The sequence below is a fragment of the Crassostrea angulata genome, chromosome 1 (genome assembly GCF_025612915.1).
Source record: "Crassostrea angulata isolate pt1a10 chromosome 1, ASM2561291v2, whole genome shotgun sequence".
NCBI classification, from domain to species: Eukaryota; Metazoa; Mollusca; class Bivalvia; order Ostreida; family Ostreidae; genus Magallana; species Magallana angulata.
This window is the reverse complement of record NC_069111.1, coordinates 53,042,359-53,063,403: the sequence shown is the minus strand read 5'-3', so window position 1 is coordinate 53,063,403 and position 21,045 is coordinate 53,042,359. Positions and strand designations below refer to the sequence as shown.

Here is a 21,045-nt window from a genome sequence, read left to right as displayed (position 1 = left end):
ATCTAAATCGTCATAAACAGTTTGTGTGAAAGTTGGATCATCAATTCTGCAGTTTTAATAGAACACAGTTTATACGTCCAAGAATTTTTGAAATATATCTACCCCCCCCCCCCCCCAAAAAAAAGGCAAAACAATATTCATTGATTATCTATGTTTAATCAGATACTAGAAGCAAATAAGACACAAATATGGATATACAGGTAGATATACTGCAGACACACTGTTGCGTTGATGACACTCTCTGCTCTTTGTTTTTCTTTAATACACTTGATGACGCTAGGGATGTAAAATAAACTTATCGGTATAAAATTTATATACCAGAATAACATTGATACGTAATAATAAAATCAAATCACAAATTAAACAATTTGAAGCAATAACATACAAGAGGCCCATGGGCCACATCGCTCACCTGAGGAACAAGAGGTATGATAAAATCATCTCAATGGAGTCATAATACAAACTATCTGGACAATGTACATGTAAATCCTGTATAAATAAAATCCATTTTCCCCTGGATATTCTTATGTTTATAATCATTAGTCCCTTTTCTAACAGGATGATTTTATAGTCATATCATATGTTGAGTATTGCAGATCTAAAAAAGATCCCTAACAATAGTTTATATATGGGATATAAACGTACATCAAACTCTGAACCTTCTCGTGAGGCCAACGAATTGTCCTGGGGCCAAAGTCTTAACAATTATAAAGAATCATCTGGCTGATTCGTTTCTGAGAAGATTTTTAAAGATTTACCCTATATATTCCTTTGTTAAACTTTGACCCCCCCCCCATTGTGGCCCCACCCTACCCCTGGGGATCATTTTTTTCACAACTTTGAATCTACACTACCTGAGGATGCTTCCACACAAGTTCCAGCTTTGCCGGCGAATTAGTTTCTGAGAAGAAGATTTTTAAAGATTTACTCTATATATTCTTATGTTAAATTTCGATCCCACATTGTGGCCCCACCCTACCCCCGGGGGTCATGATTTTCACAACTTTAAAATTTACACTACCTGATGATGCATCCACACAAGTGTCAGCTTTCCTGTCTGATTAGTTTTTGAGAAGAAGATTTTTAAAGATTTACTGTATATATTCCTATGTAAAACGTCGATCCCCTATTGTGGCCCCACCCTACCCTCGGGGGTCATGATTTTCACAAATTTGAATCTTCACTACCTAAGGATGCATCCATACAAGTGTCAGCTTTCCTGACCGATTAGTTTCTGAGAAGAAGATTTTTAAAGATTTACTTTTTATATTCATATGTAAAAAAAATTGAACCCTCCATTGTGGCCCCACCCTACCCCCAGGGGTCATGATTTTCACATCTTTGAATCTACACTACCTGAAGATGCTTCCACACAAGTGTCAGCTTTCCTGGCCGATTAGTTTCTGAGAAGAAGATTTCTTAAGAGTTACTCTATATATTCATGTTAAACTTCGACCCCCCATTGTTGCCCCATCCTCAGGTGAGCTAAAAAGGTTAAGTTCACAATTCAATAAGTGGGTTTCTGGAAGAACAGATTTTGAAAACTTTCGTAATAAATATTGACAATTTTTTATACTTTTTTAATCTTTAGCTTTTAAGATCTGTGTACAAACATAGAATTATGAGCAAATCTCTGTATCTTGCTTATAATTCGAAGCTTAACACTCAAATATGGTTAGTAAATAGAAATTGTAAACAACATGCACTACATGTATAACAAATAATGAACACAATTTATTTTTTCGAAATGAATCATATATATATATATACATGGATATACCTATATGTTTCCGTAAGCGATATCAAACTCTATTTAAACTGAATAAACTAGAGAAAATGCCGAGCATCTCAACAAAACCTATTGCATTAATCTACCATTACGCAAAAGATAATGCCGAATTACCGATAGAATGAATTGTATTTCAGTACCCCTACATCAGATTTTGCTTAATTTGCGCAGTTAAACAGTTAACGTAACTGTTTGATTTACCGAAGTCTCTGATTGACTTGATACGAAAAATCACGAAATACAGACGATAGTTTCCAGGTTACAAAGCATAAATAATGAAAACGAAACGAAAATCAGAACAAGCTAACACCAACGTCATGTGTGAAAACTGTCAACGCATTGAAATATTTAGCCTCAATTTACTCCAATATATTTTTCATGTTTCAAAACTTCCCTTCATATGCAAACTGTTGCACAACAAGCAAATTCATCATAGTCAGATCGACCCTTTTTCGTATAATGTCATGGCTGCTTTAAACAAAGAACCTCGTTTTAGAAGTATGGAATACGAGTCTTGGTAAAATGGGTATGCAAACCCGGGCCGTGGCAAAATAAATGCCGGGGCAGATCTGCAATCGTCAATTCCAAATACGCATTATTTTGCAGCAATATCTACAGCGAATACAAATATACTAGTCCATCAAATATCCCGAAATTTTAATGAGATTGGCAGATTAATAACTGCCAATCTTTTGTTTTGCCCAGGCCAAGTCTTGCCTACCCATTTTACCGGATGCCGAGCCCGATTGAAACACGCCTTTCCTTTATTATTATTTTCGTAATAACTTCGATTTGAAACAAAATTACCCCTTAATTTTTGCAATTTATATTTTCCTTCCCATAAGGATAATTTATGCTAAAGTACGTTGAATTTGCCTCGGTAGTTCTTGAGAAGAAGATTTTTAAAAATGCACCCCCCTTTTTCTACACTTTCAAGGTTTTCTCCGCTTTGAATACAGATCGGACTTTAATTTTTGCAATTTATATTTGCCCTCCCATAAGGATGCTTTGTGCCAAATTTGGTTGAAATTGGATAAGCAGTTTTAGAGAAGAAGTTCAAAATGTAAAAAGTTTACAGACGGACAGACGGACAGACGGACGACGGACAAAATGTGATCAGAATAGCTCACTTGAGCTTTCAGCTCAGGTGAGCTAATAAAATCTAATGATAAACAAATAATTATAATGTAAATTTTCATTGTCCGTACATACTTTTTATTTAAAGTAAACATACATACTCGTGTTGATCTTTCGTTTCTCATCTCATTTTGCTGTTTCTACATTCATTGTAAATAAAGACGATGGAATTAAATATTATTTTCAAGACAAAAGTGATCTTACTTGGTACGATATGTTCTGTATTACCTGATACTGTGTTTCTCTAGCAGGAACATTATAACCTGAGTTATTCTCATAATCCATATCTAAAATATACGTAAACATATACTTACACTGTATCAATTTTATATTTCGACAAATCTGCAAAGGAATTAGATCACTATACTTTTTGATTTAGAACACGATTATGTTGACTTAAAGAAATAGGTAAAAATAGGATTCAAGTTTTGTAAATTTTCTGAGTTACTGTTATTGACAAACTTGTTTTCTGGATATTAATAAACACCTTTGAAATAAAACTATCTCCGTTACCATTATGTTTCATATTGCTGTAAACATGGCGGGAAACGTCATCCAACTCGAGATACTCGTTAGAGTACAGATCACATGAGTTTATGGACTCATAAACTGATTGAGTGTCGTCGTTTGATCTCGGCTCTGCTGAGTAAGGATTACTACTCAATTTTGTTTCCAATTTTTCAATTCTAAAATAAATTACAAATTATTCTATCAATCTTACATGTGATAAGAACAAATTAGTTATTATTATTTTTTAAGCTTTATTCACGAGCACCTATTGACTTTTGGCACAATGAAAAACAGAGTGTTTTCAGAAACCTAACCAAGTATTGTGATTTCATGACACATAATTCTCACCAGGCTCTGATGAAAAGTTTTGGAAATAATTGTCTAAAATTCAGCATTATATATAGTTAAACATGTATTACATGTATATGTGTCTCATTTAATTGCACAACAAAACTAGAATCTAATTTTAAAAGTACTTAACTCAATTACTTACAGACTCATATTGACTTACACATGACAAAATGCATGTTGATTTTAAAGAAATAAAGCATTATTAGCGATATATACACAGAACTTGTCCATAATATCGTATGCAACCTGGCGGCCGTATAAAAACAAATAATGAAGAATTTCTTTTCTCGAATTCTCGGTTCTTGCAAAAACAGGTTCATAGGTTTATGCTTAGGAAAGATCACACGTTATATTTGAACGAAAATAGAACAATTGTCAAGAGAAGAAACGATTGTATTAATATGAATAACCTTAGTAGCCGAAAATTTCTATAGCTGATTGGAATAAACCAAAACACCGAAGATGTGGAAACGTAACTCTAAGTGAGGTTCAATGAAAAACATGGGAAGATCGGAAATAAATAAATCGGTGTTACCTGATGGGGGAGATCGTGTATTGTCAAGAAAAATAGTGTAATATGGTTAGGTACTGTAAAAATATATTAACCTTTCCGTAAGATGACCGTCAGTTTGCTTTGATTTTCTTTGTCGACATAGATAGACCATTAAGAATGCACATACAGCTATTGAGACTGGTACACTAATTCCAACCGTAATGGTAATGATTAATGTGTCTGAAAAAAAAGCAAAATTTATGTTAGTTCGAAAATGGTAATTTTAATTGTAACAGCTAAGTAAAAAGTTTATCTCAAGACACATTTTTATGACCAACGAACTGTAATAGATGCCATAAATATAAGAAGGAAGTATGTCTACAATAAATACACCGTAAATCCGGGCTTATTAGAATGTGTTCCAATGTATTGCAGACACACAAAACCCTCACTATATATTTTTGACAAAAATTATAAATTCAAGAGGCTCAAACATTTTTTTTATTCAAATTTTTTTAATGAATACTGTCCTTATCCTACATTAGAGTATTAAAGAATTTGAAATAAAATTAAACTAGTACCTGACAAAGCTTTAGAGACCAAGCTGTAATGCAACATTGACATAAAGTTAGTATAATTAAAATAAAACATAATTGCTCAATTAACATATACCTATCCTGTAATGTTTACTACCAGTGTACATAGCTTTAAGATCATAAGCCAAGATAATTTTTAAAGTAAAGTTCCAGATTTCTAATGAAAGTCATCAGCGCTATTAATTTTTAATGCTATAATAAAAGGTAATTAACCAAGTTAAATAATTGACTTATCAATAATGCTGACAAATTACTTTCAAACTAAAATGTTTATACATACACACACTTGGCAATTCCATAGGTATCGTCACAGATCTCTCCGTTCGGACACGAACCTCCAATGCCTTTCAATAATGCACATGGCGTAGACGATTTTGTAATATCTATTATTATAATAATAAATTAAACACAAACATGGAATTAAGATCATATGATCTATATAATATTCATAGATAATTTTAATTATAATCGCACTTGATTTCAAACGGCGAGGAGTTTCCAAAAAGTGACAGAGTTGGTTTTGTGACGGAAGTAGGGGGTATGCGATATATATCTCTAATTGGTCGGTTAAGTTACTCAGGCGTATCGAAAGTCACCTGGGCGCGTGCTTAAAGTGGGAGAAGTCATTACATATGTCGCTGCCTGTCATGCAACAGAACCCCTCCGACCCTCCCCATTTATTGTATCGGTGATAATGATCTTTATAAAATGTTTTCTATATTTTGAAATGTTGATGGAAAACGAAAAGAGTTGATTGTACTAATAATTTAATAAAGTTTGTAGCACTCGCGCAGGCGAACTGTTTCTATATACTGGTGTTTTGAGCTCTAGTTGATTAATAGTTTGTGTTCGTTTGAACAGGTAAATTAAAATATAAAAGATATTATACATGTAAGAAAAAATAGCACGTGATCATAAATTCATACTTGATACCGTTTTGCCATTTTGGTCTTTTATTGCTATGCTGTTAACTTTTGGCTTTTTATCAAAAACTCTAATGCTCTTTTCTCCTGTTAACAGGACTTTCATTGATGTAGCTAAATCCGCTTTCAATGTGCTTGATTTCCCTTTTGATCCGATAATTTCGTAGTTTACGATGAGTGCCTTTATATGGACTGGTCCACTTATTTGACCACCAACGAGAGGCATGAGCTGGCTAGAATTAACATGAAAAAGATGAGCAACATTGTTTGTAAAACAAAGGCATGAAATGTACAAGTATGAAATTTTATAGAACTTACCGAATGGACAGGATAATTATGTCAATCAACCCACGCACGTTTTCTTCTTTGTAGAACTTTTTTAACTAAGTTGAAAAAAAAACAAAGTGTCAAAGCAGAAAGATGTACGATAAAATATTTAGCAGTTTTATCACGAACTCGACCTCATTATTACCGATGACGTGAACTCGTTTTGCCATTCAGTGCTATTTTCTAAAAACTCCTCTCGACTTATGTCAATGTCAAATGTAGTTTCTGTATTAATCTTTATCTCAGATAGGTCTAAAAATAGAAAAAATATGGTTATAGCAAATTGTTCATGACAAACCATTTTGTTTTACTAGAAATAAGAATTCGTATTATTCGATAAATTAATAAGGCGATTGAAGTCTGCTAGGAATATTAAGTGAAAGTGTCATTATTTAAAATAAAGCGCCTAATGTTCATAACAGAAAACTCAGAAAAACACTTGTATGATCCGGTACATGCAATTTTTGAAATCTTACTTGTTTTACTTGGAGGTCTTGGTTCTGTATAATGAAAGAAAATATCATTTAATAATGTCATAAAATGATAAATAGATATGATTGTTATTATCTTCAGGAATTAGTGAATGAGATAAGTAAATATTCTTATTTACGTTTACACAGGGTGAGGTTCTGTCCTCCGTACAAGCATTCACAGTGTGATGACCCAAGAGAGTTGACACACACCTGATACAACCTGGTGTCGCACCTTCTCAGGTTTTCCTGGCATTCGTCCACGTCCTCTGAACAGTTGTGTCCCTTCCATCCTGTCTTACACTGACAGTCTCCCGTCACAGAATTACATATATCGGTATTGTTCATATAGCAGGAACATGCTTCTCTACATTGGTCTTCTGTTATAAATCCATTACACGCTGAAGTATAATTGATTTCAAGAATAAACCTTTATGTCTTATCATTTGTTTGATCAATAGTATTAAGACAAACTATTGTCATTATAAGAAAAATATAAAAATATTAAACTAACAAGAGGCAATAGGCTTAAACAGTCACCTGAATACCAATGCCCATACCCATTTTGACGAGGAGTCTCATGTATGCATTTAATTAAGTTTCATTCTCGAGCAGAAAAATTACAATAATGTAATGACGACCACCTCTCTGCCTGGAATCTTTCAAACAGAACTATGAAACCTATAATGTTAGCGAAAAATTAAAAATCATAATAGAAAATATGAACTGATATTGAAAAGGTGCAATATATAACTCCCTCAAAGCAATAACCGTTGTCTTGCATGTAGTTGAAATGAAATATAATCAAAAATGACAGATTAATGCTTTATTTTCTAAATAAGCAGTCAATTTTTATTTTGCGTCAGTAGACATTTTTTAAACATTTTATATACATTAACACTAAATGATCATATTGGCCGCACCATAAGAACCCTACCCTATACACTATATGAGTGTTTTGGTCTCATCCTAGATTCAAAACCCTCTATCGGGAGAAATGACATTCAAAATTTTGTTGGGTGGATATATTTTCTTTCTTAATATGTACTTTGATTTTTTAGTATCAGCAAAAGTAAAGAAAATGATTTTTTAAAACATAATATATGCATTAACACTATATGATTTTTTTGGCCCCACCCTATAGTCAGAAGCCCAGCCTCGCGGGAGACATGAAATTTATAATTTGGTTGAGGACTTCCTGGTGTACAAAATAATAAATTTAGTTTTCCTCACAGGTGTGTTGGAGAAGAAAAGACAATATTAAAATATTATATGTATCGCCACTTTACATCCATTTTGGTACCACCCTAGAGTAAAAACCCATACTCTAGGGGCCATGAAATTAACACTTTTAGTAGAGGACTTCCTGGTTTACATGAAGTCAGCTTTTCTTATATATCTGTGAGAGTAGAGAATAAGTTTTCTTCAACATTGTAGGAATTAACACTGTATGACCATCTTGCCCACTCCACCCCCCCCCCCCCCCCCCCACTGCCTGAATCCTGACCCGAGGGCTATGAATTTCACAATCTGGGTAGAGGAGTTCGAGGACATGATAACCATGCATTCAGTTTCCCCCCAGTGTGGGAAAAAAGGATGCAGAAAAAAACGGTTTTCTAAGATAATATACATTTTCACTCTTTGGTTATATTGGCCCCACCCTAGGGCCTAAACCCTGTTCCAGGGATCATAAATTTTTATAATTTAGGCAAAACACTTCATGGACATTATAACAATGCAATTAATTTCTAACAAATATATATGGGAGTAGAGAAGACGATTACCTGATATTTCCATACATTTTTACTATTTGGCTATATTGGCTTCACCCTAGAGCCTGACAACTTAACCCAGGGGCCATGAATTTCACAATTAAGGTAGAGGGCTTCATAGAGGAGAAATTTTTTGAAAATGAGTCTTTATTTGGCATGGTTGACACCACCTGTGGAGTCCCAGAGTTGGACGAGGCATGAATTTTACAATTCAGATTGCCCTTACCATAGAAATGCTTCACACCAAACTGGTAATAATTGACCTTGTAGTTTTTAAGGAATTAAATATATAAAATTGTTAACGCACACCGCACGACGGTGGACGAAAACAATTTGCAATAGGTCACCTGCGTGACTCAGGTGACCTAATTAATTGTTTTCAAAAAAGCTGACTTAATACTGAAGAAAGTATAGTGAAGCTTACATATTACACTCGATGTTTCTATCCAGTAAATAGCTGGAAGACTCAGTCTTCGTCCGTAAGAATGATAATAATTTGTTGTAAATCCGTAGCTGATCGCTGTTATTGTGACATTGTACAATGTGTCCGGAAGTAAAAGTTGGTCCCAGTCTATCGTTGGTTTTTTATCTAACGTTTCCTGTTCATGGTCATCAATTTTAACTATATATCGGTTGACAAATCCATCAGACTCTTCCCATACGAGGTGAACTCCATCAGCAGAGAAGTTACTTGAATTGGTTACTATTGCACCAGGTTTACGTGGCTCTATAAGTAAAAATCCACAAGAAGCTTTATTCAATTCAAATTCATTATACCGGTATGTTATAAAGGAAACCATGATATATACAGATTTATTTGAAATTTTATGATTTTTTTTTTATAAAATGTACCATATTTTATTTTAAAAAATTCATTAAAAAAATAGAAAGTCATACTGTAGATTCTTAATTAAACGCGAGGAATTAATTTCCGCGAAAAATCGCGAGAGGCATCCCTCGCGCGGAATTTAAAGTCTCGCTTTCATTTCTCAGACAAGTTTGAACCTATAGGAAATTATAACAACAAATTGGCGATCGCGATTTTATATACTAGCAATTTGACACAAAACAGAAGAATCGCGGAATTAAGTGCTCGCGTAAAATAAGGAATTTACAGTATAGATATGTAAAAAAGATACCTAAAATAGTTTCGTAGAATGATGTAGCTACGGTTATTTTTTGTGTTGGATTGCTAAGTAGAACTAAAGAACGGATATATATCCTATATAGTCGTCCTGATTGTAGTGTGCACGGTGATATATATGACGTGTGGTTTCCGGCATAAACCTTTTCTGACGACTTCCATCCGTCTCCGTTTTTCTCTTGTAGGTAAACTTCGTATCCGGTCACAAGATCTGCATGCTGAGAAGGATGGTTCCAGGTTATGGAAATATCACATGCTGTACTTTCGATGCCTACGTTATGTGCTTGTAAATAATTCCCTGTATAAAGAAAACAAAGAGATAAGATGCAGTAATAATAAGCAACTTGAAATAAAAATCCCCTTTGTATAACGATTTGTTTATATTTTTACTTCTAGTATCAAGTATAATTTATTTAAGGAACACAAACAATTGATTATATATTTACGTTTATGTAGCATTTAAATTTTATACAATTCTGAGTACACAGAAAAAGCAATTGTTTAGTTCAGTGCTTTGTTTTAATCTAACAATCTAAATGGTATTCTTAAAATTATTTAGAGTTTTTACAAGTAATTAGAATCTTATCGAGTGTTTTTCTAATAATCTAACAAACAAGTAACGAAAAATACTCACTATAGTAACAAACTCCATTTTTATGGTAATAGTTGTAGCTACATAAACAATGCTTGTTACTACACGTTAAATGGGCACCATACAGACATTCTCTGCTGTAATTACAGGACTTCAGAAATTTTATACCTGGAACAAAACAACTGAATGTAAGTAATCCACCATAAGTAATTTTTTTCCAGATTTAAAAAACTACTGGATGTTCTAAAACAATTTAGTGATTATAATCAGATTTTTTTTATAATTATGCTTTATTTCACTTCAGCAACAATTATAATCAGATTTACTACATAATCATTTTTCAATGTAAATTATGGGTGACTTTTTACCCTGATTGTAATGGGTTATATTTGTATGATTACTTTAAAATGACATACTTCCTTTGACATCAATACGAATATCGGAGAGACTAGAACCCCATCCCTCCGAATTCTGTGCCATACATTGATAACGCACATCATCATCTCGGTCAAAGTATATCCGGTTGATGACAAGTTTTGGGTTAATCAAATCAAGAGAGCTGCCATTGTACATCGCATCTGATATGTTGATGTCTAGCTTGTTTCTTTGCCATTTTGTCTCCAATGTCGGAGGGAAATCAGAGATGTTTCTTATTATACACTGGATCTCTAAGTTCGACAGATAAGGTATGTCAGGCCAACCGGAAGGACTGATCGTCAATAGGGGAGTGCCTTGTGGTGTCAAAAAATATATGAAATCTTAAGATTGTTAAAGTCTTCATCAACAAGTAGGTCACAATGTCATATGTAGATATAAAAGCAGTAAACTTACGCAGAGTCTGAATCTCCTCCGTGTACCGTGGACTGTAACTTCCGTAACTTCTTGTGTATAGTTTTACCGTGTAGTTTGTACCTGGTTGAAATCTCTTGGAGACCTCCAGATCATTGGATGAAGGGTATGAAGTGATGATGGTTGAATGTTGATCACTGATAGTTATTTGGTAGGAATCAACCCTCGTGTTGTTTATAGGGACAGTCCATTTCAGATGTAGCTTTTCTGGATGAAAGTTACTAACGTTTCTATCTATGGGACCAGGGGGTAAGGGAGCTACGATGAGAAAAAGTAAATGCTGCATATAATATTATATTATGTTATACACTCACATATTCTAATTTCTAGATGAAAACAGCGGCTTACATAATGTATCTATCAATAACAGGAAATGTTTATAAAATGGTTTTGTCTTCATACCTGGAAAACCTTTAACTTATTGTCATCTGTGGATATGTATAATACATACACTTTAAAACAAAATAAAACATTAAATGTGGTGTTAACGAACAGTGTTCAAAATCAACAATCCAAAAGAAAACCACAATACATGAGCGAAGCAAACATGGACCGCTACAAAACTTAGAGGTAGGAGCAGGTGCTATGGAGGAGTGGGCATCCTCTGTTGACCGGTCACACCCGCTGTGTGATTTTTGTCGTAATCGGGAAAAATGAAAAACCCGTATGCAATTCGGTGATTAATAATGGCCTAACAATAAAAATGAAAAACGTCAGTCAGCATTCGAGGTAGCGGAAGATTGTATTTTCATACATTGTCGTTGTATTGACTATAGAACTTACAAAATGATGACTGCAATCGAATTGGTTGATAATCTTGTTTTATCAAATCGTTGTCAGTAGCTTGCCGCGTTTTAATAATTGTTCATACGTAGAGCATGTCCTTGCGTATCGAGATCCGTCTTTAGTGAAGAGGCGGCTATCAATGATGTCAAAAAGCCTGGACTTTAATTCATCGTGGGGAATGGTTGAATAAAGTGTTGAAAAGTCGTGTGCTTTGCTGCTATTAGTTTTGGTAAAATTTTGTTATGTATTCACATCTGATAATCTGTCAACTAAAGTGATAGGAGCTGGCTATTCAATCATTGAAAAAAAAAGTTGTCGAATTTTATTTTGAAAATTTGTTCACAATATTTTCAAATAAATCTTACCTAAAACTATTCCCAGTTCACTGTTCTCAATAAATTGTTCGCTCGGTTGATGAATCTGTACATTGGATGCAATCTTGACATAATATTTGTAACCAGGTATAAAGTTATATGGGAAGGTGAAGCTCGTCTGTTTGCCGACCGATTTACTGGTTATAGATGTTCCGTTGCTGTGCCGTATACTGACTGCATAGTTTTGTATTAGATCAGAATGCGTAGGTTGGGTCCATTTAAAGTACATTGAAAATTCGCTAATGTTGTAATTGTAAATTGGTGCACATAAGTCTGACTCTGTAAAAAAAATAAAAAATGTTATGCCTTATGTCATTAAAATGCCTCTGTCACAGTTACCAAACTCCGACCAGTGGCTGCTTGCATGGGGTGTTTAAAGTAGTAAAGCGGCAAATTTTGTGTCCACATTGCAAAATTATTTAGTTCTTTTGATAATACTCAAGTCAGCAATAAATTTCTTGACGACCTATAATGTTATGTTTTGGAAATGTGTATACAATGTAGGCTGTCAGGAGATACGTGGTTGTCAGTGTCTGGTCTTTTCTCATTTATTCGCGACAATGGAAATTCTTATAAGGTTTGTTTTTACTAGAAGATATTTGTTTAAACAAATCAAACCCCTCTAACGCCCGAATGTTATTGTTTTACCTAATTTGAAGTTTGTGTTGTAGCTACTAATCATATTAATTTATTGATTTATTGACTTTATTTTCTAAAGAATGAATCGCTTCTATATAGATCTTTAAAATATGTTAATCTTAACAAGTAGCTGGGGTTACTATTCAATGTCTGAATATAACACTTGTGTACAATGTGCATAAATCTACAAAATTAAGGCGAGTTCTCGCCAAACAATATTTTGGTTAAAGCCATATATTGCTTTAAAAATCATTAATATGACATTTTGTTCAATTAAACTAAAAAAAAATATGTTTTAAGAATTACGTTTACTCAGGGTTTGAGATTTCAAAAAATATTTTACAAAGTTCAATATCTGAAGTACAAAGTTGTTTTAAAAACACAAAATAACAACGTTATTAACAAATATCGATATTGATATCCATGATTTGTTTATTTGAGGAAGATATGCTCCGACAAAGGTAGATTAATATTGAAACAGAGGAAATTCGGACTAATTTTTTCATTTTCTTTTTTTCTCTTAAAAACTTTCTGTTGCAATGTATTTGCAAAAGTTAAGTTTCTATATGTTTTTTCATATCATTTTGCATATTTTATGGTTGTATTTACTCGTCTATAAATTTATATCACTGGCTGGCACGCGATTGGAAAAATCTTTAAAATACATAAAATCGATTCAAGATAAAATATCTCGAAATTTTGATCATTGACCTCATATAATGTTAATGTCAACATAATACAGAAAACTAAAACAGTTTTAGGCAATCAATGGTTTGGAGCTTCTATTAGTCAGATTTTTTTAAAAACTCGGTCAAAATGGGTACAATTTTGGAAACTGATAGAGGAAATTCGGACTAAATTAAACTTAAAATATGAGCTTAAAACGATTCAGTCAAATATAAAATAAGTAAAGCTATTCGTATTTTATCATTTCCCAACCTACAAATTGTTTTATTATTTCTAATAATTACAAAATAAAGAAATCCTTGAAAATGGTGAACAATTTTGACAAATTTTGACAATTTTTTCGAAAAATATTCAGAGGTCACTAGCAGAAAAAGAAGGTCATTGACCTAGTTATTTGAAAGTGAAATATAACACCACAATAGTGGGGCTACAATGTAGAATAAGTAGTTTTTCGTTCCTATTAGTGGATTTTTTTTCGCCCCTGAGTAAACGTAATCCTTAACTGGTTATTTTCTGAATAGATTCTTATCAATATGATAATACCAACATGTTAAAAAAATGTTTTTAACATTGTTTCATTTCAGCATTTTTTTAACTCCAACAATGAAAACCAATCTCTATTTGCTTTCAATAATTATGTATCACTAACGTTAAATGAGTAAACCGGAACAGCATCATTCTAGTAATTTTAAAACTCCAACAAATCAAAATCTCTATTTTCTTTAAACAATTATGTATTACTACCGTAAGGATATCAATTAAAAATTCTTTATCTTGTCCCCCCTCCTCCTTATCTGCCTCCCAATGCTTAGGATCATGACTGGGAAAAGCTCAGTATCAACTCTATGAAAGAATCCAATTTCAGTGATCGCACATAAATTTTCTTCTTACTTTATAGTTTGATCAAATATGATGAGAAGAGACCTTTACACAATTTTTATAGTTGCTATGTGGTCCCGTTGTCATATAAACAGAGAATACTGGCCAAATTATAGCATATTACAGCTTATTTGAGGAAAATAATGAGCAATGGAAATAAAAAAGGCTTTCTGTAGAAGAATATATAATGAGAAAAGTTGTGAGATTTCAACCAACAACATTTATATTTTAGTTATATAAAGCGTTAATATGGAAACTTAACAGAAATTCAAAGGATTTTTTTTCATTTAACTTAAAATTAGAATACTAATCATGAAATATCTTTTTTTAATATGGCCTATCCATTATTTTCATCTTCATTCAAAAACAGCAAATAGCTACAAACCAGGATAATTTTCCGCTGTAATATTATATTAGTAATAACGACAATGCCTTTATCCCCGTAACAAACTGTGTCAGAATTATGGAAACTGTTTTAACGGTGTCGTTTTTATTAACTACTGTCTAAAAAAATTATCAAAATTGATGTAGAATTCATATATTGATTTATCGTATAAACGGGGGGGGGGGGGGGGGGGTTACTGCATATCATACTTTAATTTCTTTGTACAAGTATTTAACGTTCAGCGAGACATTTCTAATGATCAACCAAAATTTTAGCGTCAATCGTAGAATTATAAGCAAGGTACACAGCCCACGATTCTGCTAGATTTGAGTCATATTTTGATCACATGAGTTTATTCGTTTCATTTTTAAATGGTATTTCCTATTAAGCATTTAAAAGTAAAAAATAAAAGAATGGCCTCGGATATGTGTACAAACATAGGGTTTTGAGCAAAGCTCTGTATCTTGCTTATAATACGAAGCTTAACACTCAAATATGGTTAGAAAATAATAATTATGAACAATTAAATAGAAGAAACATGCACTAAAAATAAAGCAAACTATTGATTTTTTAAAATGAATCAAATATTATATACCTACATATTTCCTTCAGCGATATTAAAGTCTGCTTAAACTAAATAAACTCGAGAAAATGCTAATCATCTCAACAAAACACATTGCATGAATCAACCACTACGCAAAAGATCATAGTATGACTTGTATTTTAGTACTTTGTTAATACATCAGATTGTTTTGCGCTGGTAAACAGTCGATTGTCTGATTTACCTAAGTCTATGTTTGATTTGATACGTAAAAATTACAGAATACAGGCGATTGTTCCTCATGTTAAAAAGCATAAATAGTGAAAATGAAACGGAAATCAAACCAATCTAACGTCAAATGTAAAAACTGTTAACGCATTGAAATATTTAACCTGAATTTATTTCACAAATTCGGCAGCAATGTATCTTGCATGTTTCAAAGGTTCCATTCGCACGCAAACTGTTGCACACAAAACAAATTCATCTTTGTAAGATCGACTCGTTTTCATATGTCCAACATGGCTGCTTCAAACAAAACATCTCGTTTTAGTATAATATTTTCTTTGCCATTAGGATTATTTATGCTTAATTACGTAATTTGACTCAGTTCTTGAAAGGAAGATTTTTAAAAATGCACCCCTTTTTTCTACTGTTTCGAGGTTTTCTCCGCTTTCAATAAAGATCGGTCTTTCATATCTGCCAATTATATTTGACATTCCATAAGGATGCTTTGGGCCAAATTTGGTTGAAATTAGCCGAGCGGTTTTAGAGAAGAAGTTCAAAATGTAAAAAAGTTCACAGACGGACGAACGGACAGACGGAGGATGGACCGACGGACGGACGACAGACAAAATGTGATCAGAATAGCTTCCTTGAGCTCTCAGCTCAGGCGAGCTAAAACAAAAAAAAAATGAGATTTGTTGCTACGACACCAAGCTGAAAAAAGGAAAATGCTAGTAATTTGAGACATTTTCATATGGATCTTATTCATTTTTTTTCCTGAAAAAAACCAAGTTTGCTCAACTTTAAAACATCTTGAGAAAGGAACTTTAATATTCATTAAAATTATAATTGTTTCATTAAGTTTTAAAATTTAAGACTCTCTTCTTCTATAATTGTCTATATTATATGAATTTCCATAGCAACAACACTTCTGTGCTGCCTACCAATCCATCGTTTTATTATCTTATAAATGCATAGTTTAGTGCGTTGATTACAAAAATAGATTCAAATTATTAAAAAAAATCCACAATGACGCATGTATACATCAAATTTACCTTTAAGTTTGGGGGTTTTCTTCTTTAATTGGTTAGTTACTTTAGCAATAGATGTCAATTTTTATTAAAAAAAAAAAAATTATATATGATGTAATGATGTCGACATATATGTAGAGTTGAAGTAGCAACTCATTTGAGCTGATAAAGAATCGAATAAAATTTTCCTCAGTTTCCATACCAATAACTTTACCATTTTTTAAATTCTGATAATGAAAGAATGACCAAATAACAAATGTTGGTATACATCTTTGATAGCTAATATTAGTGGTGAAAACATTATTATAGAAGTACTTCAATGTATATATGCTTTGTTGTGTTTTCCCATATTAAGCCTAAGTTTTTAGTGTATTGATGCGTTTCCATGTATGAAATATAAACAAAATTGGTTACTGTGTTCTTACATACAATCATTATCAAATCTATCGTATAAGAATAAGCATCGAATTGAATGAGAGAGAAACGTTAAAGATGTGACTCCAACGAGCTATGCCGATGAATATATGGAACAGGTAAAAGTATATTTTTATATTCTTAAAGACTTAAAATCTAATATAGAATTTTCATTAACAGTAAGTCTTTGGTATTATCATTTTTTTATCAGTAGATACATGGTTGATAAATCTAAAGTCAGTTTCTATAACTTACTTGGAAAACATGTTTGGTTGAATGGATAGTACGAATCGTAGCATAGACATGTTTTGCGTGAACACTGTAAATGTTTTCTTTCATCACATTCCCTGGTCTTGTTGCAACTGGCATTGTAATCCAAAACTAAAGAAAAAAATATATATATTGTTTAAGACTAAGCAAAAAATAAACATATAGTGTTTATCATTTTATTCAAAAAGATGTAACGTATCGATCTTAATTACTCAATATACAATCCTATTTTCCATTAGTTTTATATGATCAATCTTTCACCCAATTTGCAACACTGTTTTATTTGACATTTATATAAGTTCTGTAAATCTATTGTTTTTATTCATTTGGAATATTTTTTTCAAAGACAAGAACGATAAATAATAATACAAATTTTAAATTAAGTTGTCAGAATGGTTAAATCATGGCCATTAAACGAATTTTATGACATATTTTCGCAAATACCTCTTAAAACACCATTTATATTTCCATTTACATCATTTAAACACCATCTATATTTCCTACAAATATGACCCCTAACTTCCACACATTCTAAATTCTTATACAGCATTAGAGTGCGCGTCAGTATTCACTAAGGGGCAACATTACATCTCTGAATAGTGTCCAGAAGAGGAATGAAAACGAAGTCAATAGAGTAAATAAGAATCGTACAGAATTACTTTGTGATGCTTATGGTGAATATGGATGTACATTAAGTTGCTGTTCATCTATCAAAGCAAAAACATTGTGTGGAGTATGTGGAGAAGCGTTATATTGTTAAAGTTTTCATAAACCTTTGACTTTTTGGATGGAAATCTTAGAGATTGCATCATAAAAAATTAAAAAGTCCCTGTCGTGTCTTGGTGTTAAGTAATAAAAGGCTGGTCGCTGTTAAGTGAGTTTTATTTCAATTCCCATGTTTTTATGTTTGAGTCACACTTTACTGCAATTTTAAATACGCAGGCCAAGTTTTTTTTGTAAACTATTAATTTTTGCTATCGTGTTCCCTTTCATCATTCAAATTTTAGGGAATTTAAGATTAATAAAATATACTAGATGCTGTCATGAGACAGTAATACCCGCACCAAGTGTTTGCCCCTAAATAACAATGTTTTGTTAAAGTACCAGTTTGCCATTTTTGTGAAAAGTTTGGTCAGTTCAAGCATGAGTTTAGTTTAAAGGACATTAAGTGTTATTATTTAATGATGAGTTAACTGTAGTAGCAAGTAAACATAACACAAACTTCCGTAGACATGCTGCAGACGAACGGTGTTGCTTGAGCACCAGCCGGTAGATATCCTGACTTGTAGCCGGTATTCTCCTTCGTCGTCAAAGTCAACATTATTTATCACGAGTTGAGATGGAGCCAACGCATTGGTGTCTAGATACTTTTTTTCATCTTGGTTTATACTTTTGAGAAGGACGCCATTTTGCAGTCTTTGCCATAGTCCTTCTATGGGATATTCTAATTTGGCTTCTACCGTTCCTGTAAAGTTAACTCTCTTCCCAAAGGTGGCATATAGAAAACTTGGATAAAGTATCAACACAGGGCACGCTAGAAAAAAATGAATATTACATAAATACTCGTATTTTAAAATGTTGATTAATAATATATTCAAACGAGAATTGATTATATCATGCTAAAATTGAACTAGGTGTAAAGGGACCTACACACGATTTTTTATTGAAATTTCATATATTTTTATTTAAAACTGTTTACTTGCGCATTTTGAATAATTGACTAATATTTGAATGTTGGAAGCCAAGTTACAAGAGAGATGCAAAGGTCAAAAATCATAGTTATATATACATACCTCGAGTTTTGTTTTCAAATAATACTACAGAATCTACCCTTTCTGTGACAAAATAACTCAAGCCAAACTAGATAAACTGACCCTATGTGTTTATAAATAATATTATGAACAAAAAAGCAACATTTGATTGAATCATACCAATATCACACATATGTAAACAATTAAAAGACTCGTTCATAAGATTTTTAACATAACAAAGTATTCGAACTCTGTATTGTGCTGATTACTTAATATTTAACTTTCAAATTTTGACAAATCATTAAAATGTCCAAATATACTATTCTAAATACTGAAAATGAATCTGACATTTTTGAGCTCAAATTGTGTCCATGTCCCTATAACAGAAAAATCAGTTTTCCTTCTTTTTTATTAAATGAACATTCCTTTCACATAATATAGAGACATACTATTGATACCTGATTTAATGTCTTCTTTTTTACATTTTGCCATACGAGTTTGATGTTAATAACATAGAGAAAGAAATATCAAATTGTTAAAAGAAAAAAGCTAACAATACATTTTTATAATGAGCCTTATACCTTGTTACGCGAAATCAATAACGTTCCATGTATTTATTTTTTTAAAATTAACTATTTAAGCTTAATTTATTGATAATTAATACAAAATCAAAAAACAAAATGTAAAAATCGTACAATGATTGCTTCCTGTTGAGTCCTGCGAGTTGGTCTGCTGTCCATTTGTCACTTTAACACTCAGAAGGTAAACAATTCCAAAGAGGACAAATATAATTGACATGCGATGATAATTCATTCTGGCTGTCCAGGTGGAATGAAATTTATATCTATTTACATCTGATAAATTATAAAAATGGTTTATCATTTTTGGAATCTCATAGGAAATCATTTAAATCTTATTCGTCAAAGCATATTTAGCTTAGCATAACGTCAAAGCATATTTAGCTAAGCATAACATGATATAACGATATTATTTCAACTAATATTTAAATTGGTTTTAACAATTGCTAAATGGACGGATAATCTTTTCAACATTTCACCGATTTGTATCATAAATGAGTTGGCAATCATAAAAATAAAATCATATTTTCAAAGATTTAGAAACATGTGCTGAAATGTTTACAATAAAACATCTGTCACGCTTTATTGATATTTATATTTTACATATTCATGTCTGAACACAAAATATTTGAATTGCCGATTACTACTTAACTTTGTTATTTTGAATGCTTAATTTCAAAATACTTTGCGTGTGCAAATCCCACAGAATTGCATAGTAATCTCCTACCATATTGTTAAATTTATCATCATGATTAAGCATAAAACTGTAAAAGATATGCTTGAAAGGACGGTAAAATAAAATAACGCATAACGGCTCATCATAATAAATAAATTCACTGATTGAAAAAAATCATTATCATTTTAAAATTAAATTAACTCTACATTTTAGAATAACTTTTTTGCTATATCTATCATTTAATAAACTCTAATAACTACCTTAATCGTGTAGTTGAATTCCTCTAAAAAAAAAAAATGACAGAAATAGTCCGTTTTAAGAATCAATGTTGACAAGATTGGCCAATAAATGCAGAGCTGATAAGATAGACCCTATCAGAAATCAGGCACTAGCACTTTGAAGGTTGGGTTAAGAAAGCGGAAGATACCAAAGATAAGTTTAGTTTAAGAACTTTTTTTTGTTCCAAGAAATCACCTAAGATAATTTGGAATACATGCAAATATATCTGACTTTCCTCTATGAGAGTATACACACCTGATTACATGTATTGTATTGAATTTGGAAAAAATTAACTAATTATGTTTGATATATGAATTCTCAACATCATATCCTACTCAAAATAAAAATACTGCATTACGTTTATACTTCATAAAAACTTTTTTTATTGAACTCATATTGCTCTTTTACCTTATTGGGACATTTTATTCAGATGTGTTTAACTTTCGTTGCAGCTAAACTTATTTTGGGTGAATTTTGATTTTTTTTTCACTCAAAGTGATAACATGAGTTGCATTAAGTTTTTATAATAAAAATGTATTTCGAAAAAGTAAATTTGCAGAGTAATCAATCAGAAATTTAA

At 32.1% G+C, this 21,045-nt stretch overlaps 1 protein-coding gene across 7 annotated transcripts; it reads right to left on the bottom strand.

Moving 5' to 3' along the window:
- Positions 1–136: 136 nt before the first annotated feature.
- LOC128174539 (uncharacterized) lies at positions 137–20,529 on the bottom strand. Of its 7 annotated transcripts, XM_052840092.1 has the most exons (22): positions 20,447–20,529; positions 19,628–19,786; positions 18,404–18,715; positions 17,167–17,292; positions 12,105–12,392; positions 10,936–11,211; positions 10,521–10,835; positions 10,147–10,272; positions 9,508–9,810; positions 8,793–9,095; positions 6,737–6,997; positions 6,603–6,626; positions 6,272–6,378; positions 6,118–6,182; positions 5,803–6,032; positions 5,157–5,259; positions 4,862–4,884; positions 4,394–4,520; positions 3,440–3,612; positions 3,241–3,268; positions 3,028–3,066; positions 137–276 (listed from the first exon to the last, which is right to left on the bottom strand). In XM_052840092.1, exons 2-21 carry the CDS (start codon positions 19,743–19,745, stop codon positions 3,048–3,050), a joined length of 3,327 nt encoding a protein of 1,108 aa, XP_052696052.1. In that variant the 5' UTR covers positions 19,746–19,786; positions 20,447–20,529; the 3' UTR covers positions 137–276; positions 3,028–3,047. The 7 variants fall into 7 exon arrangements, 5 of the variants coding, with proteins under 5 accessions (XP_052696052.1, XP_052696048.1, XP_052696037.1 ...); XR_008242583.1 differs by lacking the exon at positions 3,241–3,268 and having other exon boundaries at positions 3,028–3,213; XM_052840088.1 differs by lacking the exons at positions 3,028–3,066; positions 3,241–3,268 and adding an exon at positions 3,155–3,213.
- Positions 20,530–21,045: the final 516 nt, after the last annotated feature.

Excerpts from the sequence above, each read along its gene's own strand:
- LOC128174539 (XM_052840072.1), bottom strand. The coding sequence starts at position 19,745 with ATGAATTATCATCGCATGTCAATTATATTTGTCCTCTTTGGAATTGTT. Across the intron at positions 6,183-6,271 it reads AAAACGAGTTCACGTCATCG|TTAAAAAAGTTCTACAAAGA; the intron begins GTAATAATGAGG and ends TTTTCAACTTAG. Across the intron at positions 6,033-6,117 it reads ATAATTATCCTGTCCATTCG|CCAGCTCATGCCTCTCGTTG; the intron begins GTAAGTTCTATA and ends TGTTAATTCTAG.